Source organism: Trypanosoma cruzi, genomic scaffold (assembly GCF_000209065.1).
Source record: "Trypanosoma cruzi strain CL Brener 1047053516453 genomic scaffold, whole genome shotgun sequence".
Lineage (NCBI taxonomy): Eukaryota > Euglenozoa > Kinetoplastea > Trypanosomatida > Trypanosomatidae > Trypanosoma > Trypanosoma cruzi.
In genome coordinates, this window is record NW_001849182.1 from 4,613 (window position 1) to 30,580 (window position 25,968).

At 52.0% G+C, this 25,968-nt stretch overlaps 2 protein-coding genes and 4 pseudogenes across 2 annotated transcripts, besides 15 other annotated features; all 6 read left to right on the plus strand.

Annotated features, from left to right (window-relative positions):
- Window positions 1-1,319: a sequence feature (areas not merged during assembly with more than two copies in the genome that could not be assigned to a particular haplotype).
- On the plus strand, window positions 326-1,321 carry Tc00.1047053509765.20 (annotated as a pseudogene).
- Window positions 1,320-1,365: a sequence feature (haploid, non-Esmeraldo-like haplotype).
- Window positions 1,320-1,597: a mobile genetic element.
- Window positions 1,366-2,192: a sequence feature (haploid, Esmeraldo-like haplotype).
- Window positions 1,566-1,598: a microsatellite.
- Window positions 1,597-2,727, plus strand: Tc00.1047053509765.30 (annotated as a pseudogene).
- Window positions 2,193-22,172: a sequence feature (areas not merged during assembly with more than two copies in the genome that could not be assigned to a particular haplotype).
- Tc00.1047053509765.50 (trans-sialidase, putative) lies at window positions 6,434-9,565 on the plus strand (the record flags this gene model as incomplete). Its single annotated transcript, XM_806610.1, has 1 exon — window positions 6,434-9,565. One exon carries the CDS (start codon window positions 6,434-6,436, stop codon window positions 9,563-9,565), a length of 3,132 nt encoding a protein of 1,043 aa, XP_811703.1.
- Window positions 9,654-9,704: a sequence feature (T-rich).
- Window positions 10,463-10,569: a sequence feature (T-rich).
- Window positions 10,607-10,632: a sequence feature (AT_rich).
- On the plus strand, window positions 13,878-16,160 carry Tc00.1047053509765.60 (annotated as a pseudogene).
- Window positions 16,482-20,781: a mobile genetic element.
- Window positions 16,488-16,668: a mobile genetic element.
- Window positions 20,690-20,763: a mobile genetic element.
- Window positions 20,946-20,969: a microsatellite.
- On the plus strand, window positions 21,157-22,476 carry Tc00.1047053509765.95 (annotated as a pseudogene).
- Window positions 22,173-22,985: a sequence feature (haploid, Esmeraldo-like haplotype).
- Window positions 22,986-25,968: a sequence feature (areas not merged during assembly with more than two copies in the genome that could not be assigned to a particular haplotype).
- On the plus strand, window positions 23,734-25,968 carry Tc00.1047053509765.129 (trans-sialidase, putative; the record flags this gene model as incomplete). Its single annotated transcript, XM_806611.1, has 1 exon — window positions 23,734-25,968. A coding segment is annotated over one exon (2,235 nt), but the record flags the coding sequence as incomplete, so codon positions are not given.

Sequence of the window (25,968 nt, forward strand, 5' to 3'; positions counted from 1 at the left end):
CGAAGTGTTGTTGAGCACACTAAAGGCATCACCGCCATACCAAGAGCTGAGAAAAGAGTGTGAGGAGTTGTGCATTCTATTGGGGGCTTCACATAAGCTTAAAAAAGAATATATTGTCACTCTCAACCGATGGAGGGAATTTGAAAGGAAGGATACGGTCACTCCTCCTGCAAGGGCACAAATAACCACAGCCTGCTCTCATGTACTGAGAGTAGAGAGGCGGGAGGCGGAAGAAAGGGAAAGCCGAGATCGACAAGAGCTGGGGATTGAAGTTTCCACCAGGATTAAGTATGCGGTGTTTGAAGGAAGGGTTTGCGTGGATAAAATGAGGCTGAACGATTTTCTTGCGATGGAGTTGGACGGCAGGGGCGCTATGGACGCCAATTGGGGTGTCTTGCTGACGGCGTTCTTTAAGGGCCCAAAGAAGTATATTTGCGATGCGGGAGTATTGGGCGAAATGCAGGCATCCGATCGTTATGCGATGATGGAGAGGACTGTAAGGGATGAAATGGACATGGAAGAGGATGTACGCAGGCTTTACAAAAATGGCATGTACGAGTTACTGAGGTGGTTGGTGGCCGCTGCGGAGGTAAAGGCAAGTGCTCATGAAGTCACTAAAAGTTTTTTGGATGCAGCCGCCGAGGAAGCGAGGAATCCAACGACGACGAGTGCACCGAGATACCTGGAGGGATGCTAAGAGTCTGTGCACGATGCGAGGTGGCATCATGTCGTGGAGGTTCCTGACGGCGAGGGGACGGGAATGGATGTGAGGGAGGGGGAGCCACCGCAGTCATGGAGGCACAGGGCAGTTGGCGACACCTTCGAAAAGGATGACGGAGTGCAGCAATCCGGTGCAGCGCGTCCCAGACTGCTGGTGCTCACCTCGGACAAGGGATGGCCGTACACGTGGAAGGAGGATGAATCCACTCGTGATTGCCATGTGAACTGTGAGGTGGAGCGAGTGTGGCAGATCGTGAAGGGCGATCTCACCGCGTGGTTCAACAGTCTTCCTGAGGACCACTTTACGCCAATTCCGCACGCCTTGATCGGGACGCCCGGGATTGGGAAGTCGAAGGCTGCCGGCTCGTACCTCCTCTACCAGCTGCTGCACTGCGATGCGGAGCAGCTCCCAATGGTTGTTTACTTTATTGCGGATCGAAAATTCCTGTTTGACAAGACCAGCAAGACGGTGTCGACATACATGGGCGACTCCAGTAATGAGTCTCTTGTGAGGAGTCTGTCTGACCGTGGGATGAAGGGGTATATTATTTACGATGTGGCAGAGCCGGATGATGAACCGTCTGATGATTTGCCTCCCACCCTGGCTCAGCCGGCCACCTCAACGTGGTGCCAGGGTCTAGTACTCTTTGCTAGAGAGGAAGCTAAGCGCCTGCTGTTCATGCTTCAAACCCGATGAGTAGTTGTTACTTAGTTTTACGGGCCGGAAGGGCAGATGTTTGAGCCATTCTATAATGGCTGCCCGCGGAGTAAGGTTATCCTTGCTACTGAATTCCTTCGTACGCTTACCAGAGCTGCACAATTGAGGTGTAGTTACTACGACTGGTAAGAGAAGAAAAAAAAAAAAAAAAAAAAAAAAATTTGCCTCCCAGGGGATGGGGCATGGTTGTGGTGTCACCCCCACTCGAGGGGAACTACAAAGAGTGGGTGAAGCGGAGCGGTGACACAGAAATAGTTATGAATTGCCCTGGTGAAAGCGATGTGAAGGCGATGTGTGTTTGGATGAGGAGCCATCAGCCCGTGCGGGAGCAAGCGGAGTACTGGCAGGTGGTGAAGGGCCAAATGGATGAAGTGGGACCTATTCCACGTTATATCTTTGACGAGCGAAAGTATGATAATTGGGTTCAACGGTGTCACAAGACCGTCGATGAGGCGACCTCTTCTGTAATCTTGCAATACACTGAATTGGGACGTGGTGGATCCTGGGATCGTATGAAGGTGTTCTACTGGCTTGCGAGGGTTGTCCGAGTACGAGGTGAAAATTCCGGTTCTGAATTTTTTTTTCAATTTACCGGTGTCTGCTCACCTCAGAAATAAAACATTATTCTAGTCGGCGAGGTTAATGCAGCAGCATTATTTTAATTTACTCATATCGGGGCTGACGGATTATCTCATATCAGAAAATTTTGGAAGGTGCACCGTGTTTGCATTTTTGAATGGATCTTTTGTGCGTGCAATAGAACGCAGGCTGAGGGAGCTGAGGCCATCACCACAACGTCAGTCCCACCGCTGTGCGCTGGCGGTGTACTCACAGGAGCGCTCCACCAGGCACCATGTCTTACCGCCACTGGAACACTTTTCTGAGAGGATTGATGTGGAGTGCGGGGTGCTGTACGTAACGGAGGTGGAAAACTTTCCGCTGTTGGACGGCTTTTTCTTCATGGAGTTAAATCCAATGACGCTGGTTGGGCTGCGGATGGCTGCGGCGAGTGCGCACCACACCACAGCCAGCACTGCGAGGCAGTTCACTGAGTATCTGGCGGAATATTTTAGTGGTTGGGAGGAGTCATCCCGAGACATATCGTGGGAGATGATTTACGTGCAGCACGCAGACAGCACGCCGATGAATGACTGGCAGGGATGTGATGTCGTAAATTCCGATAATGTGAGCGGCGCGGACAACAATGAAATTGCGGCGTTCCGGAATGAAAAGGTACGCCAGTACCAAGTGTCAATATCATCCGAAGACGCCCCAAGAAGGCCTTAGAATTGAGGAGTAATTAAAGGAATAAATAGGAAAACAAATTAGGGAATTGCGGGGGTAGTTTGAGTTCTGGTAACAAATATTGGGGCTTGTTTCATATGGTTGGATGCCTGTGTGTGCATACAGTGCAGATGCAGCAGCATCAGGTGGCAGCATCACACACGGATGCGGAAGCTGTCCAACGCGAGCGATCGTAACAGTGAACGAAGAAGAAATTATGGAGGGAACGGGGTAGTTTGGTTTCTGGTAGAAAAACATTGCGGGTTGTTTCATACATGTGGATTTCTGTGTGTGCATACGAGGCATAGTAGGGAAATTGCCCTGCTATGAAAGAATGATTATGGCCAGCGGTGATGAAGTATTACTACGTTGTTCATTTCGTTTTATTTTTTTTTGTTCTAAGGCCCACCATTAAACGAAGCATCTTTAAGGGATGGACGACGACCAAGTTCTTTTGTGGAAACAGTGCACTCCGTGTGACCGCTTGGAGTGGGGCACCGTATTCAATTGAGGGTGGAATGGCTTCCTTGTGCCTGCGTCATCGTTGCTTCCCCTTGCGATTTCATGCTTGACTGCCTCATCGCGGCGCCAGTGCCAATTGCTCCGTATTGTCGGGGAGGCCAGGAGCCAGCAATGTTTCCCGCACGGGGTTGTTGTTTTCGTTGGCGCAGCGCTGACGGCATCGACCAGCGTCCGGACCAGCTGCTTTGTGCTGGAGCACATTTTAAACACCAAGAGGTCTGGGGGCACGCGTTGCCGCAGCGCGGGCCATGTAATTGAAAAAACACGAGGGAGGACAACAGAAGCACAACTGTGCGTGCTGCAGCAAGTCCGCACTGATGCTCTTTTACTTTGTCGGCACTGGAAACTGAGAGGGTGCGCCCTGCGCCTGTTGCCATGCACTCTCATAGCCACGTTTTGAATGGAGCGGGCTGTTGTTTCTCTGAAGCGGGCTCCGTGTGTCAACGCGACAGGAAAACACGGTTGGCGGTGGCAGGAGTTCTTTCCGGAACGGCACTGGTGTGCAGGGTTCCCGGAGTCGGTCGCTCGCCGGGGTGGGGACGGCTCTCAGGGATTGTCTCGGGGCTGCTTCTCAATGTCGTTGTTGTTGTTGACGGCAAATCGCTGATGGGAGAGCGAGAGATAGTGTGGTGTCGTGTGATTTCTCTCAGTGGCACCCGTTGGAGTGATGCATGTGTGTTTGCCTCACAGATGTGGTGGTTTGGATCCCTATTTCACGCTATTCGGTGCCGCAGAAGTGGATGGAGAAGTGATGTAGTCACGAGCTGCACGGGCGTAGCGGACACCGTTACATGAGCCTGTGGAGGATCCGAGCAAGTTTAAGTGTGCTATGCGGTTTGGGTCTACAAGGAAGGAATAAACAGTGGGCGGCTGAGGGGAGTTGCAATGCACGCGGCTGCAGAAGATGACATGCGTTGCTGAGTTAACGTTGACTGCCACTTTGGATGCTTTTTCTCGAGTCCGTGAATCCTTTCAAATTTACTTGGAGGTGCTTGATGACGCCAGTTGTGGAAGGCATTTTCATTTCATACGAGGATGGCACACGGGAGACAAGGAAGAAAGAGAGCGACGCCTCGCCAAAGGAGCGGCTGCTGGAACGTTGACGAGACTCGGGATTGTTTGCACGGCCAGCTGTTTGCCCTCTGCAGGATGTTCCTTGAGGCGTTCATTGGCGCGAGAGTGAGGTGCACGCACGGGCAGGCACCGCAACAACCGTGTCGTTGGTTCTCCGTTGCACGAATGGGACGACGCACTTCAGGCGTGGCAGATGACGTCCCCTGCGAACCCTCCCACCGCCTCTTTTGTTTCACAACTTGGCATTCTCTGCATGTGAAAACCGCTCCCTTTGGCCGTCCTCTGTGACACGAGAGCCGCCTGTATTCCTCTCCATCGCATTGAAGAGTCGTGAGGAGGGCTTGAGGCTGCGTTGAGGAGCCGTGTGGCCTCTGCGAGCATTTCCTTTGTTTTTCTGAGGTGCTGAATTTTGGATTACCGAAACGCACCTTGAGTGCTTGCGTTAGAAGCTCGCATGACTGAGCAGCAGGCGTGTTCGTGGAGGTGAAGGAGGGCCACGCCATTTGGAGGAGGAAGAGTGAATGGGTAGGTGGATGGTGTCTGTGGCCCACATGTGGTGCCCGACTGGTGCTTCGCGTTGTTTGGTGCCATTATCATTTGCATCCACAGGGGATGGCTTTGGGTGCTGCTTTTCCAACTCTCTTACTGTGTTTGTGTGTTGCGTGTTTGTGAGCATGGCTCTTCTTCCGTGCTGTGCATTTGCGGCGTAAGCTGTCGATGGTCTGTGTGAAATATGTGATGATTTGCGGCATTTTGTTGGATTGTGCTTTGATGTTCGCCGCGGGGTGACAGCCAGATTGGAGGCGTTGCTTTTTCTTTACTGTGACCACGTGCGGTGTTTATGGGAGGCCTCTCGGGGAAGCGCCAGCCGACATTGTTGTGAAGCCCAGGCATGATGCCACACTGCTTATTGACGTGGAATGAGTTGAGAGGTTTGCATATAAGCTTCTGTGCATTCTTGCCGTGGTGCTCCTCATGCACAGCCCATGGAGACGACTGGTTGGGAATTGTCAATGGGTTTCTCGTTGAGTCGAGGGGACCATAGCGTTTTGCTCGCTCATTGGGAGCCCGGGCGTCACGGATGATGCAAGGGGCAGGTGGAACCTCGTGCATGGCGGAATGAAGAGACGAGGGGCTGATTGTTTGATTGTTACTGACGAGTCCTGTCTCACTGCTTGGAGGGGGCTGTTGTTCGCTGGGGCAACCTGTTTTGTGTGTCCAGACGCTGCTTGCACCGAGTAGCGGGGTGCCGTGTTGGTGTGTGCGGCTCCATCATGCGGGGCGGCTGCGTGACGTTTACGGACTGTGTGGCTGTGGGTTGATGAATGTGGCGGGAGGCGTGTCTGAGGGGAATCCGCGAACGAAGGAGTGGCATGCGTTTGGCGGTGCTGCTGTGCGATGTGCGGGGGAGGAAGAAAAACAAGTGATTTCTGACATGTTGGTGAGTGTGCCACGGCCGCCGATGAGTTCTCAGGGAGAGGGAAAGGAGGGAGGGAGACGGAGACTGTGCACATCGACTGCAGCGTGTGGTGCCACAGGATGCGGTTGCCATTTTGAAGGATGAGACGGGCGTCATGCGTGCAGGGGAGCGTCATCTACATTTTTGTGCCTGCAGAGCTTGCAGGTGCCGCGAGGAGGTGCAGGCGACCTCTCATCATTGGGGCGCTGAGGCTGTTTTTCCTTTTTGCTCAGCGGGAGAAGCAACTCTTCCTGCAGGCGATGTCGCCGGTCTGCATCGATGCTCCCAACAGGGTGCCACGCCGCCGTGCCGTTGCAGTGCAACTCTCGTGCTCCTCACTGCACACGTGGCCCCCTGTCGCTTGGCTTATTTGCAGGACCGTGGCTTGCGGTCCCTCATTGGGAGGTCGATCACATGTTTTTTTTTCCTTAATTTTTGTGTGCTGTTGAGAGGTGCTGGGGAGTAATGGCTGCGGGGATGGTGATGTTGTGCTTCGCTTTGAGTGGTGACGGTGTGTACTGCTGTTTTGTTGCCTTTCTGCCGCTGTTGCCTGTTGCTCTTCTCCAAGAAGGAAAATAAACGCTAAACGCTACTGTGAAATTCGAAGGCTCTGAAGGGACCAACAGCACACACACCGCCCACACACACATATTTGTATGCTCTCACGTGTTGCTGCAGTGAAGGTACCCCGCACACACAACCGTCGCCGCGTGACCGGATCCAGCGGAAGGAGGAGGGAAGGAAGAGAGAGTGAGCCGCAGAGGCCCAACATGTCCCGGCGTGTGTTTACTTCTGCGGTGCTGCTCCTATTTGTCATGATGATGTGCTGTGGCAGTGGAGCTGCGGCCGCTGAGCAGGCAGGGGCCGCTGTTGATCCTTTTAAAGGGACGACGCCGATATCATTTGCTAATTGGAAGGAGTTTAAGGATGCCGGCAGGGAAATCACCTCGCTCCGTGTTCCTGGCCTCGTTAAAGTGGGTGATGATGTATTTGCCGTTGCTGAAGCGCAGTGCGGGGAAAGGAATGGAGCCGGCAGCTGTGCTGGGATTGTCTCAAAGCACCTGAATATAAGTGATGACTCAATGGATATTTCGACGTCGGATATAAGTTTGTTTTGCATGCAGCTTGTAGACACCGCCGCGAATAATTTTGGGACAACGGAATTGTTGCGGCCAACGACACTTGTAATTGGGGAGAGTGTCTACATGCTCCTGGGAAACTACAGTCGTAAAAAGCAGCAGATTCAAGGTACGAATGAGCCAGGCCTTTTACTCGTGAAGGGAACTGTCGCTGAAGAAAATGGAAAGAAGAAAATCAGATGGAATGAGACCCATGTGATGAACCCTCAAGCCATACGATATTCTGGTTTCTTGACCGAGTTAATTGGCGGTGGAGGATCGGGTGCTGTGATGGGTGACGGCGCGCTTGTGTTTCCCATGCAGGCCAAAGGCAAGGATGGAACGAGAGTTTTGCTCTCTATGCGTCTCCCCAAGTCGGAGAACAAATGGCAGCTTTCATACGAGACGCCTGGTAAGGGCTGCAGGGATCCAACCATGGTGAAGTGGGAAAAATACGAATACGGCGAAGAACTCTTCATGATGGCTCATTGTGCTGGAGGCTACTATGACGTTTACAGGTCCATTTCGGATGGAGTCAATTGGTATCCATCGGGTCAGCCAATTACCCGCGTGTGGGGCAACTCACACAATCGAACAGGGTACGGCGTCCAGAGTGGATCCACCACCGCAATCATTGAGGAAAAGGAGGTGATGCTCGTCACCGCGCCGGTGTATGCGAAGGAGGACAATGGAAAGGGTCGGCTTCATCTTTGGGTGACGGACAAGGCACGTGTGTATGATGTTGGGCAGGTATCTCGTGAGGATGATGACGCAGCCGCGAGCTCGCTGTTGATGAAAGAGAAGAATAAGGAGTTGATTTCACTGTACGAGAACAAGAAGGACGGATCATACAGTCTTGTTGCTGTGCGTCTGACCGAGAAACTGGAGCGGGTAAAGGAAGTGGTGAAGAAATGGAAGGATTTGGACGGCGCCTTGCAATCCTGCAGTTTCGTTTCCAGTAGCACTGTTGACGCGCACAAAAAGGGTATGTGCAATGGTCGTGTTCCCACGGATGGGCTTGTTGGCTTCTTGTCCGGTAACTTCTCTGATAACACATGGAGGGACGAGTACCTCGGCGTGGACGCCATTGTCCATGGGTCAGCGGGAAAAAGGATAGAGGGTCCCAATGGACTGACGTTCAAAGTGTCCGGAGCATGGGCGGAGTGGCCTGTTGGCGACATGGGGCAGACTGTGCCGTACTACTTTGCGAACAACAAGTTCACTCTTGTGGCGACGGTGTCCATCCACGAGGTGCCGAAGGAAGACAGCAGCCCCGTCCCCTTGATGGGTGTGAGGATGAATGACACCAGCAGCACGGTCCTCTTTGGTCTGTCGTACACCCATGACAGGAAGTGGTTGGCCATAGCGGGGAATCGTGGTGATGCGGAGTATTTTGATTATTGGGAGCCAAACAAGACGTATCAGGTGGGACTGCGAATGGATGATGATGATGAATGGACTGTCTTTGTAGATGGAAAGCAAATCGACCACAAGAGCTATGATAAGAGTCTGTTTGACTCGCACAGGATCTCACACTTCTACATCGGTGGGGACAGTAAGCACCAAAGTGCAACGGGCGGCCACGTGACGGTGACCAACGTCATGCTGTACAACGAGAAACTTTTTGGAAGTGAACTGGATGAACTCCATGCCAGCAAAGTCAATATTCCATCACTTGGTGCTGAGAAACAACCCACAGAACAGGCGGCCAACACGGGCGCTTTGGTTGCTTCCGAGTCAAAGAGTGAAGGGAGCGCCACCAGCCATGAGGAATTGAATGAGGATGATACTGAAAAACAAGAGGAAGAAAGCGCCGATGGTGTGGTGCTTGCACCGCTCCTTTCAACGTTTGCCGGGGGATCCTCTGTTTCCGAACCTGCCACCGCAACGGAGATCGCAGGGAACTCTCGTCCAGAGGACAATGTCCAGCTTTCCGAAGACAAAACGTCTCAGCAAACCACGCCGCATGAAGCGAAGGAATCGATGCAACGGGATTCAGATGTGCAGCCACAAGACCCACAGTCAGAGGTATTGACGGAGGTCGCTGATGTTGAAGGATCCGCTGAAAGTTATGATACACAACAGCCAGAGGAGGATGAAGAGGCGGATGGCAGGAGTGGCGGATCAGTGTCTCCAGTGGCTGTATCATTGAGTATGGACACTGCCACTGCACCAGTGTACGGTGAGCACCAAGTGCAACAAAGCACTGAGCCTTCCACTGAAAATGACGACGTGCGGTCCACTGGAACCGGAACCACCGGCGCGGAGGAAAGCCTCAGCCTCGAGGCGGGGGGCAGAAATTCCGAGGGAACAATGAGCTCAGACAGCAGCCTCACTCCTTCAAAGAGTGACGCCGAACCGAGATCCGCGGAGGACACCGACAACATCTCTTGGACTGAGGGGGCTGAATTTTCTGTTGAGGACGGCAAGGAGGTGCCACAGACGGTCGACACCGCACCGGGTAACACAAGCACCACGCCTGGGGAAACCAAGATCCCATCGGAGTCCAACGCAACAACCCCCTCGGACACTGACATTTTGCTTGAGAAGGGGCATTTGGGCGAGTTGGCGGCCATGTATCTAATTGGTGACAGCACCGTGCATGGATATGTGTCTCGGGTGTTGTTGCTGCTGCTTCTGGGGCTGTGGGGCATTGCGGCTCTCTGTTGAATGAATTGGGGAGAGCAAAGCTTCGAAATTCTGTGGAGCAAAAAAGGAGCGGCATCCCAGCACTACTCAATGAGTTTTGTTAATTCCATTTTTTTTCTTTTTTTTTCTTTTTGCTTTCCTTGTTTTTGTTTTCTTTTTTGCAAATCACTTCCCTTCTTTTGCTTGTTGCCTTAGGGCAATCACTATGGAAGTGGTTTTTTTTTTACTTTTCCCTCTTTTCAATTGTTTCTTGCTGCACTCTTCCTGTGAGGGGTGCCGTGTGTTTCCCGCCCAACTGCTCCACTCGCACACCCACCGACACGCTCATGACGACGGCCCTGTGCGCCTCGCCCGCAGCACGCATGTGGAGGGGCCGCGACGAACGGCGCGCTGAGGGAGCCGTGACGTGTGGGCGTGCGACGAGGGCCTGTGGGGCGGAGCACACATTTCTTTTCCTTTTTTTTTTTTCTTGCGGTCAGGGCGGGCAGACACCCGCAGCGCCACACACACAGCCACGCCCTGCCGCCGTGTTTTTCTTTATGGATTTGTTTTGCTTTTCGTGTTCACTTCTCGTGCGTCACACCCTTCGGGGTTGGCCTCGTGAGCATTTCTCTCCCCCTGATGATTTTTATTTTGCTGCGCTCACTCCCCCGGTGGAGAGACGCGACTCCCGTCATGTCTGCGTGCTTCTCTCATCTTTCCCACACAAACACACGAGTGACTGTGCTCTGCAGGCCGCACTCACACGCCGATGAGAAGGCTGAGGGGAGCAGCAACCCGCAGATGACCCCATGAAATATAAACGATGTGCGGACACATGGAGGGTCAGACGGTTGAAAGGCATGTAACTGTTTAATTTTCTTTTTGGGCAAAATATATACAGATATTTTGGTGGGTGCACACGGTAATCAGGTAAAATTTTTTTTTTTTGTGTGGCTTTTCATTTTCATTTTTTCGTTTTTTTCATTTTTTTTTTTTTTTTTTTTTTCATTTATCATTTTTTTTTTTTTCGTTTTTTTTTTTTTATCTTTCCAAAGTGTGAGGGGTGGAAAGGTGAAGATGAATTTAAAAAAAAATTTTTAATATATCTTGTATGAATTGCCGCTGCTTTGTCTGCAGTGCAATATCATGAGCTTGAGCAGTCTTTTCCTCTTTATTTCTGCCATGCGCTTCTGCTGTACATTTTTGTTTGTGCGTCCCTTCACATGCTCTGCTCCTGTTTTTACTTCTTTGCTTCGTGTGTCTGCAGGCACACACAACCACATGCACGCACAAAATGCACATTGCAGTGGATTTGGATGCTTCTTTTGTAGCGTGTGCTGGCGGCTGCGGGTGGCTGCTGCTTTCTCCGTGGGCATGAAGGGAAGGAGGAGAGAGGGAGCGCGCACCGCGAGTCACTCTTCCAGCGGGTGTGATGCGCGCGGTGGGCTGCGACTGCTGTGGAGGGCCGCATCCTTTCGGTGTGCGCTTCTCCGCCGTTGTGCCGTGCATTTGCGCATGTCATTTTTTGTGCGCGTGCGTGCTGGGCATGTTTTGCCGGAGCGTTGGGCGGCCACCATCTGTCTATCGCGGCTTGTGTGAGTGAGCACGTTCGGATGAGGGTCAGGGCGTATGGAATGAAGGAATGGCGTGAGGAAGGGGGAATTTGATTTGGAGGGTATTCGGACCAGATTCATTTGGCTGCGGTGGACACATGCACGACGGATGTGTTTCCGCATAATTGGGGAGGATGCGACAGGATTTTCCGAAGTGGCCCGTCAGTGCAATTTGGGTTTCATAGCACTGGGGCACAGTGGTCTTCCTGCAATGGCTGGTGACGGCCTCTAGTGGACCGGTGTATTTATGCTGCTGCTGCTCGAGGAGGCGTAGAAGTGCGATTTGAGGTGAGCGGCGGAAGGGCCACACATCCCGCAGTGACGGTCGTCGTTGGCCCACCGGGTGCCTCTGAAGGTTTTGTTGGATGCAACGTCCTTATGCCCGTCTCCGGATGGCGGCATCCCTGATGCAGCCAACGAACGGGGCTGGGAGCGACGGTGAGACGCAAGCACGTGTAGATGTTTGGAGCGGCCGGCGCACCGCACGGTGAGGACCGGACCTAGAAAAGGGACGCCGCGTGGTACGTCAATCTTCACTGCAGCGGCCGCCACCGAATTCGGATGTGCTCGCACCTTTTGCGGTCCCTCTTCCTCCCCTTACTTCTGTGCCGAGGACTGTGCCGCGGGATCCAGCAGCGCGATGTTTGGCCGCAGGAACGTGGCCCGAACAAATGATTTGTGGGAGGGGATGTGCACTGCGACGAGAAGGAAAAAAAATAGTTGCGAGACGACCACCACCACCAGACCGGAGTGAAGTTGTGTTTTGTCCACTTGTGCGAGGGCAGCCTGCCACCTGGTCGGTTAGGAGGATTATTTTTTTTTTGCGTCGTTGCGCTCTCTTTTTATTCCGCTGCGTTTTCTTGCGGACCTGCGAAGGGAGATTTGCAAGAAGTTCCTGCGAGGCGTCCGTGCCGTCGTCGGAAAAGCGGATCCTCCCTTGAAAAACGCTACCTTTTAAATTTGTTTTGGTCGGGGAGTTCCTGTCGATTCAACGCGACTTTGTTTTGCGTATTTGATGCGTGTGTTTCCGAGCGGTTCGATCTGTGCTCCCAGCCCACTCGGATGTGGTGTGCGCGTCGACGTGAAGGTGCCTGCCAGCCGTTTTATTGCCTCCCCCGCTGTGGCTGCCGCCGTTGCCTTCCTCCCTTCCTGAGGTCCTGCGGCTTCTTGACAAGATGTTTTGGAGAAGGCGTTGCCGCTCTTATCGTCCATTGTATTTTGATCCTGGTGTCGCGGTCAGAAGACATTGAACGAGAGGGTTTGCTGCCCTTTTGTTTCATTTGTTTTTTCTGCCTGACGTCCAGTTCTACACAAAAGTGCTCCTCGGCACCTCAGTTGGTGCTGGCGGGTTTGCTCACAGTTGTCACTGGCAATCGCATGCGCCAACTCTTCTCTGCTCCTTTTCAGTGTCGCATTTTTTTATTGATTGACGGACGCCATTCTGTCCGGCGTGCCACTTTGATTGGATTGTGTGGGATTGCTCGCCAACGCCATCGGAGAAAGCAGGCCGACTTTTTCACGTATTTAATTCCATCTTGCGCGCAGGTATTTTTCACATGTTCTGTTGATGTGCACTCAAGCAGCGCGGGATCCGGAGCTATGCGTGCGTGGAATTCTTCCTGCCATGTGAACTGCGGGCAACACCGAGGGGCTGCCACTTTGACTCCGCAGAGTTATTGTGTCTCTTTGCAGGGTTGGCAGGGAAATTCCATGCAGCCAGCTACTGCTGGTGTGTCCTTAACTGTCACTCCATGCGAATAATGTGCTTCAGCGAGTGAGGGGGATGATTGGGTTTGTGTGCACTCTGATTCTGTTTGCTACTTTGTGTGGGCACGCAACACTTGAGTGGTGGAAAATGGAGCGGGGCGATGCATGGCCGCGTCCCGCCTATCGTTCGGTGCACGGTGGTGTGGTGCACATTGCGGTGCTGACTCTCCGATGTGACTGCGGTTTCCTGTGCGGCAATGGTGGTGGGTGGAGGGGAGTGCTGAGTTGCATTGGGACGGTGGGATTGTGCCTCCCTTATTTTTCTTTGTTCCTTCCCTTTTGTGAAGGTGTGCACTTATTTTTGGTGTTGGTAATGGGGCAAACAGACCGACAAAGTGAATAAAACAAAATGAAAAAGGGCGATAGTGTGGCGGTGTTGGGGTTGGTCGATTACACGTTGCGTTGCTGCGGAGGCGATGGGCCTCGGCTGCTTCACCGACAGGCGTTGCAGTGCTGCTGCATGGCGCACCGACCACCGAGCCGTGCGAGTGCCACGCCCAACGCCATTGGGACAGCGGGACGGAACAGCCGTGAGTGTCCTTTGGAGCCAGCGGCACCTGCTGGCCGCAGTTGGGCGGTGCGACTGGGATGCTTCACCGCACGGGTGTTGTGGTGGCACCTCGCCGTGGCTCTTGTGATGGTTCCGACGCTGCAGCTCGACGTGTGGCGGGGAGTAAAGTGTGGCCGCAGTGGACCATGAGCAGCACCGTAGAGGAAATCCTTCAGGAGGGAAACACTAGCATCACCAACAGGATGCTGAGTGATTTCCTTTGGAATTATGTTGGCGGCAGGGCGGCCGTTGATGAAAGAATACAATGTGACGATGGAGATGTTTGTTCAGGAGCCGGATGATTACGTACAAGACCAGCAGCTTCTTGAAAAAATTCTTAACTTAACTGCGTACCAAGCGCTGGAGGCCATTACTAAGCCTCTTCACGAAGGTGTGCTCTCTCTCGGGCAACGTAGGGACTATGAAAGAAAAGGATACGATCACTCCTCTTGCAAGGGGAAAACCAAACGGAGTACCCACGCAGGTACTGACAGAAGCGAGGCGGGAGGCAGAGAAAAGGCTAAGACGAACGCAAGAAATGAAATTTACCATTTCCACTAATATCGAAGATGTACTGTTTAAAGGAAGAGCTCGCGTCAATGAAATGAAGCTGAGCGACTATCTTACGAGGGAACTGGACGGCAGGGGCGTTGTGGACACCAATCGGAGTGCTTTGCCGGAGAAGTTTTTCAAGGACCCCACGAAGTATATCCGTGATAAAGGAGCATTGAACGAAATACAGGCATCGGATCGTTATTTGAGTATGAAGCGAGCTGTAAAGGGTGAAGTGATCTTCGATGAGGATATACGCAAGCTTTGCGATAACGGTGTCGATAATCTACCGGGGTGGTCATTAGCTGCTGCGGAGGTAAAAGCAGCTGTTCATAACTCCACCAAACATTTCTTGGATGCAGCTGCCGAGGAGGCGAGGGACCCAACGACGACGAGCGCACCGGAGAAACTGGAGGGATGCTACGAGTCTGTGCACAATGCGAGGTGGAGCCATGCGGTGGAACTTCCGGACGGCGTGGAGCGGAAAAAAACGGGGACGGGAATGGGGGTGCATGAGGGGAAGCCAGAACAGTCATGGACGTACAAGAAAGCTGACGACGCTAGCGAAAAGAATGACGCTGTGCAGCAATTCGGTGCAGCACCTCCCGTGTTGATGGTGCTCGCCTCGGAGAAGGCATGGCCGTGTTCGTGGAATACGATACAGGATCCTCCTAAGGACGTTTTTGTAAACTGTGAGGTGGATCGAGTGTGGCAGATCGTCAAGGGCGATCTAACCGCGTGGCTCAGCCCTCACGGTGGGACCTACTTTACGCCCAAGCGACGTGTGTTGATTGGGACGCCCGGGATTGGGAAGTCGGTGGCTGCCGGCTCGTACCTCCTCTACCAGCTGCTGCACTGCGAAGCCGAGAAACTCCAAGTGGTAGTCCACTGTTTTGGTGGGGGAGACGCGTACTTGTCTGACAAGACCACCAGAGCGGTGACAAGATACAGCGAAGAGGACATGTGCATCTCGGAGTTGAGAAGTTTGAGGGGGCATGGGATGAAAGAGTATATTATTTACGATGTGGCGAAGAAAGGAACGCCGCCACTGAGACATTTTTTACCCTTTACCGGATGGGGCATGATTTTGGTGTCATCGCCAAAGGTAAGCAACTATGATGAGTGGGAGAAGCAACTAAAAGCCAGTCGAATCATCGTGAATTGCCCCGACGAGTTGGATGTGAAGGCGATGTGCGCATGGATGAAACAAGGTCTGGATCCAGATGAGCAAGCGGAATACTGGAAAGAGGTCGGAAAACAAATGGAAAAAGTGGGGCCGATTCCACGTCACGTCTTTGATGCGAATGAATATGGAAAACGCACGAAGGATGTTATGAGGGCCTTGGAATGGATCAATATTGGGGATCAAGGAAAGTACTTTACACAGGGAGGAGAGAAAAAATGGTATTCCGAGGATCAGTCTCACAAACTTGTGAAGATCGTCCGGGTAAAAACAGATGAAGGTGCTGAGGTATTTCTGAACGCATCGATATGTGCTGATATCGGGTTTCGAACTGCGGACTGTTTGGCAAAGGCAATGGCTACAAAGGATATTTTGTTGCTAATGTTGTGATCGCATGGTGCTCTTGCTTCCCAAGCTCTGGAACAATTGGGTTTGCGCGCCTTCATGTATGGGGAGTTGTCAGTGCACTATTAAAGGAACTCAAGGAGCTGAGGCCACCAAAACGTAATGAAACACAGGAATCAGTGCTGAAGGTAAACCATCAAGGGTACCCCACTCGCACCGTTGGATTAGCGGGACTGCAAGGCGGTGTCACGAGGATTCCGATGGAGTACGGAGTGCTGTACATACCGGCGGTTGAAAACTTTCCACTGGTGGACGGCTTTTTCTTCATGGAGTCACCGCGGAAGACACTGGTTGGGCTGCAGATGACTACGGCGGGTGAGCACCACACCACCGCCAGCACTGTGCGGCAGTTCACTGAGTGCCTGGTGGCTTATTTTGTTGATTGGGACGAATTATCCCGATACATGTCGTGGGAGGTGATTTACGTGCAGCACGCAGACAGCACGCCGATGAACGGCTGGCAGGGATGTGATGCCGAGAATTCCAATAGTGTGAGCGAGGAGGAAAAAAGGGGATCGTGGCGTTCTGGAACGGAAAGTTGCACCAATACCAGTTTGTGTTGACAACTGATTTTGTAAATAAAATCCGAAAAGTGTGAATACAATAATCTTGTAGAAAAGGATAGGGAAGAAAGTTGAGGAAATAATTGGGGAACAAAGTGTATTTTGCTTATAGTGAAATTTATTAGAAAGTATTTTCGCGATTTCTAATTTTTTTTTGTGGCCGCCGGGTTTATTCAGAGAGTTTCTTGTGAGAGAGAATCATTATGATTCACAGTGCCACAGCAATAAAATTCTTTTATTTTACTTTTTTTTTTCTTAAAGGGTTCATTGCCATTAAAAGCTTCTGCGAAATATAAAGGCCGCAGAATTTCTCTGTACTTTGGAGATTTTGTGAAAAGAATGCTTGAGAGGATGGCAGGCTGCCCAAATAAATTCATATCTCGCACAAACGAAGATATCTCTTCACAAATGTTTCCTCTTCTTTCGCACGGTCTTTTGGGAGACCGCGATTGAGGGAGCCAGGGAGCCGACAGCTGTAAGACGAAATTTTTTCTTATCTTTTTTATTTTTTATTTTCACAACCATACCAGATTCCTGCATGTTGATTTGAAGAAATGACACTAAATATTTTTTTTTTTTACACGGCGACGGAATGGAGCAACATCGGTGCCCGTATGTTGGAATTGGTACGCCAGCATGGCGAGATACAGTTGCAGCTCACCTTCTTTGATGAAAACAGGCCTTTGGATGCGGTGGTGACTGTCGCTGCTACTATGACGTGTTTACGATTGGTTTCAGCAAAGATCGCCAAGCACTGGGAGGATTCAACCCTTACGGGGCACATTGCGGATCTCCGGGCGCCCCAAGCACCAAATTTTGAGACTCAATTGCTACTGCCCATAATTTGGGGATGACCCGTGAGTTGGGGGCGCGGCAAGGGCTGACCATCGCGGAAGGGCGGAGATCAAAGTCGGACAACGCAGTTGCGGACGTGCAGAATTGAAGCGCGCAGCTTCAACATCGGGTGGAGGAAGCGAATAACCACTTTTCGGTACGTGCGCCCAACACTGCGGTGGCGGACGGTCTTTTTGCGCAACGAGAATCGGCGCTTGCGGGGCGCGAAAGCCATTTGGAAGCAACCCTTGCACAACCTCAGGAAAGAAAGGCACGCATCGGTGCCCTGGAAGCGCGGCTTGCAGCTTGGGGTGCGGCGACACGCCCGGGCAGTGAGGAGTTCCCTCTTCCAGGAGAGGGCCGCCAGATGCACCCGCGCACGGGTCCGAAGATGGCGCAACGACACCGTCCCACCACGAGCGTTTGATGGCCGAGGGCGTGCCAGCATCCACAATTCCCCAACCCATTTTCACGGGAGAGCGACGGCGGGTCAACTCTCATACGTCATTGGCCAATTTGGGGCGACCACGTTTCCCTCACCCCGCGACTTTGCCCTCTCGATCTCCAGCTTCAGAAGAAGTTTCCGGTTCAAATGAAGAGAATCCGGGTTTCCTTGAATTTGTCTTCAACACTTGGGTCCCGCGAAGTTGGAATGGAGGCTTCGTTGGAATCCTATTCGAAATCCGGGGCGCTTACGATTACTGGCACCGAGGGGAGGCTCACGCCCAAATTGCCTTTGACATTCTGGTTTCGTGGATGCGCGCATTGCAATTGTATCGGGAGCCCAACAAGCAGTTCATGGACTTGGGCAGGATTATACCGCGGCTCTTCCGGATGCAGATTGTGATTAAATCCGACCCCAGCATCCCGATCCAAAAACTGCGTGCCCGCCTTCACACGGCTTTTCATGAGGATGACACCTTCGCGAGGGTGGCTCAGCCTTTCATGGATCGACGGGGAACTCGATCGCAACAACAACGATCGCTGCTATGCCACCTGTGCCCTATTTATGGATACAAGGCTTCTACTTACAAAGTGCGCCCCAAAAGGGGTTTCCCAAACTACAAACAAACTTCAAAAAACGGCAAAGGGGCTGTCCGCCGCTTATGAAGGCGGACGACGGCGGCCACACCCATTCCGCCACCCACCACCAATCCCCACAGAAGTCGTCGCACCGCACCGCTGACGCTTCATCCGATCGTTCAAACTGCCCGACGCAATCGACGAGGAGGGAGGAAGAGATGGCTCGAGAAATGTGGGTGAAGTCAAATTGGGAGCAGAGAATGTCTCTAGCGGGGCAAGTCTCAAAATTTTGCCGCACGCACGCACCGCCGATCAACAAGGAGAGCTGCGCGGCCTTTTTGATGGCAATGTTAGACGTGGCGCCACCGACCCGACTGCAGCACGCCAGGATGCTGCGGTCTATGTTGGAAATGGATTGAAGCTTGCTGGACATGATGATTCCATGGCTACAAAAATTGCGGCGCGATGGGAGACGCAGCAGGCACACCCCTGACAAAGGAAGGGATGGGTCAATTTATCCACAGCAAGACCAATTGGAAGGAACGTGTTGTCTTACGACTTGTGTGGATAACGGCGAGTCGTTGGTCCGAGATTGCGGCCTTCACTCCCAACAATTTCACAACGGAGCCGGACGGGACCTTAATTTTGAATTGGTCCGTGGCACCGAAGACGGCGGGGCGCATCCCCACCGCGTCTCGCGGTTCGTGAAGATACGAGGGCAGGACGCGTTCGACACTATAAAGCTATGCAGGACAGTTCAAGAAAACAGAAAGCTCACGAATCTTACGACTGCCCAAATTGAGCGAGCTCTGGTTCATTGGAATGCCACGGCGCATTCCATAAAACGCAGCGCGTTGAGACACGCTTATTTAATCGTGGCGGCATACAATTTGAATTCACACGTGATCTTGCAGTTGGCGAAGCACGTCAATCCGTTTGACCCTCCCCAGCACACAGTTCAATATTTGAAGAAGTACACCACAATGCTGACCCAGGTGTTGCCGCTGGTCGCATTGATCTGAAGGGAGACACTGCGGAAGGGCAGGAACCCTGGTTGAGAGCAGAGGAGCATTTTTCCACTATTTTAATCATCATGCTGCTACAATAAAGAGAAGCACGAAAAGGACGCGTTTGGTCACTCCACAAGATGAATACGCTATCCCGTTACGGCAGCAAGTTAATGTGCCCGTATTGAATTTAGAGTGGATCATGAGCCGGTTGAACCCGGCCATCTTGGACAGACGAATGCAAGTTTGAGGACTCGTCGGGTGCTTCCCTTTCCCTCAATCCTCCTCCGGTAAGGCGCGCAAAGGCTCACGGAGGATTCCAACCGCTGACGCGCGATTGCTGAAGGAAGCGGGAATAATCGAGGACGCTTCTTCTGCAAAGACAGTCGGAAGGATAATACTTTTTTGGTTGTGGAGGAGAAACCCACCGGTTTGCGACGAACATGGATCGCGTGGCCACGCGACAAGAACAGAGACGACCCTTATGAGGCGAATTTTCCTCTTTTGAGCATTTCCCATTATTTGCCGCCTGTGATGGCTGAGGCCGCTTCCTGCCTGGATTTAAAGACATCCTTTTTTCAAGTCTCTTTACCGCGGGAGACTCGGCATCTCTTTCGATGCCGCGTGGAGGACGACACGCTGGTGGAGCTTACACGGCTCCCAATGGGATACAAGGCCAGCCCAGAAATTCTCCAGATTATTCTTACTTCGACAATTGCGGTGGTGACGAAGGTGGCTCACCGCCTCTGGGCTGCACCTCCATTGGTGCATATCGACGTTTGGATCGATAATATACGCATTGCAGGGTCGAAAAGCGATGCGACATTGTGGGAGGCCCAAGTGATTCGTAATGCGGACGGCCGTCACGCCACGGTAGGGGAGGACCGCTAATCGGGCGCCACGCAGTACACCTTTCTGGGGGTGCAGTTTGATCACACTCACCAGACGGTGTCCCTGAGTGAGAAGTTTTTCCGTTCTGTATGCGCCATGCCGGCGCTCATTTCTTCAACCATCGCGGAAATGGAGGTTATGGCGTCACGCTTTTTGTGCGCGGCTGCCATTTTGGGCACGCGTTTATGCGACTACCACTTTTTCATCAAGACAGTGCGACGGCGATTGTCCGCACTTAACCGGGGGATTGTGCTGGAGACATCCCCGGCGAACCTTCCGCCGGCAGCGGTTGGTTTGGGCGAGAGATTACGACACATCATCGAGAACAATCGTAAGCGAATCGTCAAGCCCACCGAAAAGGCATCGGCCGCCATCATCACGGACGCATCGCTCAATGGATGGGGAGCCGTTTTTATTTTAGACTCCGGCGACGTTAAAATTTCCGGAGGGAAAGTGGAAGAGGAATCTTTTCTCATCATGCAGGCCGAGGCACGCGCGGTACGCTTAGCCCTATTGTCCTTTTCCGCCATCTTGCCATCCACCATGGACATTTGGGTGGACAACACTTCGCTGCAAGGAGCGGCGAATAAAGGCAGCCCAAAATCACACGCGTTGACGTGGGAGCTGAAACGGATATATGAGTTTTTGGACTCTCGCGGAATAAAGGCATCCTTTGTCTACGGACGTTCTGCGGAAAACCCCGAAGACGGCATCTCACGCGGTCGTGGTTTGTATGCTTCAGGAATTGGCGAAGAGCTGGAACTTGCGAAGGGGAGCGGCGGGGTCTTGTGGCTGGAGGACCCCAAAGTCTGCCACTTCGTAAGTAATAATATTTAAATCCTACATGAGTTCAATAGGCCACGTAAGCTGTTTACGATTGTCGCAAACAGATGGTATATATAGAATTAATTGGTGTTAAACTTTGAGGGTATGCTGAATTCCCATTCTTGTTCCATTCACCCCTTTTTTATTTTTACTCGGTTTGGTTTTTATTATTAAAAATATCTGAATTTGGCCAGCGGCGCAGGTGAATATATATATATATATATATATATTAAAGTAATCAAAACTTTTGGTTTGCAGTTTGGTGTGGGAGTTCTGCAATTGTGCTGATTCCAACCGACTAATTTGTGTGTGCAGCTGCTGCTTGTGCGTGGTTCTGTGACTTGTCTTTTTTTGCTTTTGCTCTGCGTGAACGGAAAGTTATTTTGTGCTTATAGCTACACGCAAGTGACAGGAGTGATGGCGATGATGATGACTGGCCGTGTGCTGCTGGTGTGTGCCCTCTGCGTGCTGTGGTGCGGTGCCAGCGGAGGTTGTATACGCGATGGCGGACCGCTACAGTGAAGGTAACGGGAATTTATTGACGCACATGAATAATGCTAAAAGTGACGGGGTATTTCCGAGAGCGGAGAGCAGTTTGTTATCCACTCAGATGGGATTAATAAGGGCGGTTGAAGCTTGGAGACAAGAAGGGAGCAGAATTGGGTGGTACAGTTACATTGAAAAAGCCCAAGCAATTATTATATGGTACGACGTCAAAAGGTAATAATGAAGTTTTAACGCCTGGTCCACCAGCAACACTGCCGACACCTAAAGTATCAGATCAAGTCGAACAGGAGAAGCTGTTAAAAACGGTTGATCCAAATGGAATTGGCGATACCAGGGCTCCCACAAGCGGTAAGGCAACGGAGTCCCAACGCCAAAGCGCTGGTCAATCTTCATTTGGCAGTACCGTCACTCAACCCGGCAAAGATCACAATTGGAATAATCCTTCCGAGAGTAATGCATCCTCCACTGTCAAGCCGACGGATGACAGTGGCGTTAATATTCCTCTAAACATTCCTGAACGGGGTGTGGGAGCATTGGAAAAGGTTAAAGAAGATGAGGATGAAACGCGAAAACCAAAACAAGCAGTACAATAAGAAGCGGGAAAACACACAGAAAACAAAAATGATAATTCACTAACAGGGATAATTGAAAATGCAGCGAAACTGAAAAAAATACCACAAGAAACATCATCACTAACAAAAGCACCAGCAGAAGTGGCACTGAAAACAATTGGAAAAACAGAGGGAGATTCAACACAAGCACGAGTGAATGGACAGTCAAGCCCTGAAGATACCGTGCCCGTGCAACAGCTACAACAACCCCAAAGCGACATGAAGTCAAACAACAATTCACAAACTGAGGGCATTGCCCCCATCACAGCCAATTTGCAGAATGAACCATCTGACGGCCATGCAGAAACAAAGCCACCATCACCCACGGAAAACGGTAATTTCGCCAGTAATGAAGCTGACAAGAGCACTGAAGAGGGCATACCCGAACAATGATCCAGCAGCTGATGGTACAGGGACACGAGTAGAAAAACAAAAATGAAAATAAAGAAGGCAATCCGAAGGAAACAGTGCCAACCAGAAACGCCACAACAGGTGATACGGCAAATAAAAATGACGGTGACAGTGACAGCAGCACCGCGATCTTCCACACCACCTCCCCTCTTTTGCTTCTTCTTCTTGTTGCGTGTGCGGCTGCGGCTGCGGTGGTGGCCGCGTGAGAGTGAGGGAGAGAGAGCCATGCACCACCCGCACACACACTCGTCCTTCACTCACTTTCTGTGTGTGTCCCCTTGCATGGACTCTCGCCCTCACCTCATCCCACGATGCACACACATAATGTGCCCATTGTATATATGCATGCACACCCATGCAGGCCCGTTGGTGCTCTCTTTTGCACGACACGCACCGCTGCCGTCCTGCCTGGCTGCATGGGCGGAGCACCGTAACTGTTTCTGTTTTGTTTTCATTGCATTGAGTGGGCGACCTCTCACTCTCTCTCTCTCCCTGTGTGTGTGTTTTGCTTTACGGGAGCAATGAGAGTGTGTGCGCTGGTCGTCCCACGCTTCGGCTTTTTTTTCTGTTGTTCTGCTTTTGTTGTGGTTGAGAGCACCCATTCCGCTGGCTGCGTGTGTGTGTTTGTGTGTGCTATCTGCCTCTCTGTTATTGCTTTCTTGGGACTTTCTTGTGGCGCACAGCTGCTCTGCAATTATAGGCGCTGCCAAACACACAAGCACATGCACACACATGCCGTGTTTAAAACGCTGAGAATGCACGCACGCACAGGATTGTGGCTGCGGAGGCACTTGCGAGGAGGGAGGACGGGAGACCGCGATGTGCTTTGTCGACGTGTTGCGGGCGTGAATTCGGCGGCATGCAGGCAGGTGGGTATTGGGAATGTTGAGGGTGCCTGGGAGAGTTCGGATTGGTTACCGTCCAGCAGCCTTATGTGCCAAAGTTTCTACCATGCTTTGGATCTGTTGATAGGGTTTATCCGGCTGTGCGACGTGGTGTGCGCCGGCGGCGGAGCAGGTGCTTTGGAGGAGACAAAAGTAATACGACTGGCGGCAGCGCGTGGGTGCTGCGAAGTGAGGTTTTGTTCTTTTGCACCCCGCTGGTTGTTTCGTTTGGGCGTTGCTCTTTGTGAGCTGATGCGTGAATAACGGCTCACCCGCCGTGGCTCCTGCTGGCGGCAACAGTCGCTGCGTGTTCCCGGTGCACTGTTCTTTCATCTCCTGTTCCGTGTGTCTGTGTGCGTGAGTTGTTGTTGTTGGGAGTAAATGCGGCGGGGTGATAACGGTGCCGCTCACTGTGGATGGGTGATGGTGTTCACTCTTGTACTTTTATTGGCATGATTTTTTTATTTTTAGCTTTTTAAATAAGCTAGGGGAAAAAAGCGCGAAACGCTACTGTGAAATTCGAAAGCTCTAAAATTCTTAACAACACCACACAGACCGCCCACACACACACGCATATTTATATGCTCTCACGTGTTGCTGCTGTCAAGGCACCCCGCACACACAACCGTCGCCGCGTGACCGGATCCAGCGGAAGGAGGAGGGAAGGAAGAGAGAGTGAACCGCAGAGGCCCAACATGTCCCGGCCTGTGTTTGCTTCCGCGGTGCTGCTCCTCCTCGTCGTGATGATGTGCTGCGGCAGTGGAGCTGCGCACGCTGTGGAGAGAAACTCAGGGGATTTGCAAATGCCGCAGGAGATCGCCATGTTTGTGCCGAATAAGACGCAGGTGGTACCAAAAAGTGGTGGTGAAGGCAAAGTGAAGGATATCTTTGCTTCACCCGCTCTCGTCCGTGCTGGTGGAGTGATGATTGCATTTGTCGAAGGCCGCACCAAAAATAAACGTTTTCCAGAAGTGATTGATCTCAGTTCTTCTGATATTGTTGCCGGGTACATCAAGGCTCCAGAGACGTGGCAGTCTCTTGTTGCTGAGGTAACCAAAGATGACTGGCAGGCACACACTGTCCTTGAGAGTGCGAATAATAGTAAGTATCGTGTGGGTGTTGCGAGGCTACCCACCGGAATTACAAGGGGCAATAAAGTGTTTCTGCTAGTGGGGAGCTATGAAGAGGGGCGTGAAATTGATGATGATATTTGGAAGACCGAGGCATGGAACATTAAAGTGATTGAGGGTGAAACCACGCAGTCCACGGAAGTTCAGCCGACTCAACCGATCAACTGGAGTGAACCCAAACCGCTGTTCCAAACTGACTCTCCTAATAATAAAGGTGACCTAAAGGAATTTTTGGGTGGTGGTGGCTCAGGAATTGTGATGGGGAATGGCACACTTGTGTTTCCCCTGACGGCGAAGGATGAAAATAATAAAGTTTTCTCCCTAATCACTTATTCGACGGACGACGGCCAAAAGTGGGAGATACCAGAGGGCGTTTCTTCTGCGGGCTGCCGTTCCCCCCGCATCACCGAATGGGAGGAGGGAACACTTCTCATGGTTACTTATTGCGAGGATGGCCGCAAGGTATTTGAGTCGCGTGACATGGGGAAAACGTGGACGGAGGCTTTTGGGACACTCTTGGGCGTGTGGCTCAAATCAGGTCCAGAACTTCTGGAAGTAAGTTTGCGTGTGGGAGCCCTCATCACTGCGACCATTGAGGGAAGGAAGGTCATGCTGTACACTCAGAAAGTGAGGCATTCTCTGGAAGTGGATGAACCCAACGCACTCCACCTTTGGGTCACGGACAACAGCCGCACTTTTCATATTGGACCGTTTTCTGTGGACAGTGCTGAGAATATGACGTTTGCCAACACCTTGTTGTACTCGGATGATGGGCTTTATCTTTCACAAGCGAAGGGCGATCATGAAAGCACAGCCGTTTCACTTGCCCACCTGACGGAGGAGCTGAAGACGATCAAGTCCACCCTCAGTACTTGGGTACAGTTGGACGCCTCCTTCTCCAATTCGTCCACACCCACGGCTGGTCTGGTTGGATTCCTGTCCAATACGACGTCCAGTGGAGACACGTGGATCGACGGGTACCGTTGCATGAATGCAAGCGTGACGAAAGCAGCGAGGGTCAAAAATGGGTTCAAATTCACGGGGCCTGGGTCCAGGGCAACATGGCCCGTAAACAGTCGGTGGGATATAAAACAGTACGGCTTTGTGGATTACAACTTCACTATTGTGGCGACGGCGACCATCCACCAGGTTCCGAGTGAGAGCACTACTCTGCTGGGTGCGAGTCTGAGGGGCAGTTCCGGCACGAAGTTCATTGGTTTGTCGTACGGTGCGAACGGTGAGTGGGAGACAGTGTTTGAGGGGAAAAAAACAGTACACGGTGGCACGTGGGAGCCGGGGAGAGAATACCAGGTGGCGCTCATGCTGCAGGACGGCAAAAAGGGCTTGGTGTACGTGGATGGTGTGCTTGTGGGGAGCTCGGCGATGTTACCAACACCTGAAAAGCGGTGGACTGAAGTTTCATACTTCTACTTTGGGGGCGACGAGGGAGAAAGCGGCAGCAATGCGACGGTGACGAACGTCTTTCTGTACAACCGCCCGTTGAATGACACTGAGATTGGCCACCTTAACGCGAATAAAGTTTCTCTTCCATTTATGGACAAGAAGCCGGCGAAAGCGTCGACAGCTACTTCCCAGTCCGTTGACACTGTAACCACTTCGGTTACCACGGAGAAAAAGGCAACTGCGCCAGCGCCCACTACTGTCGAAACGCTGCCGAAGGAAGAA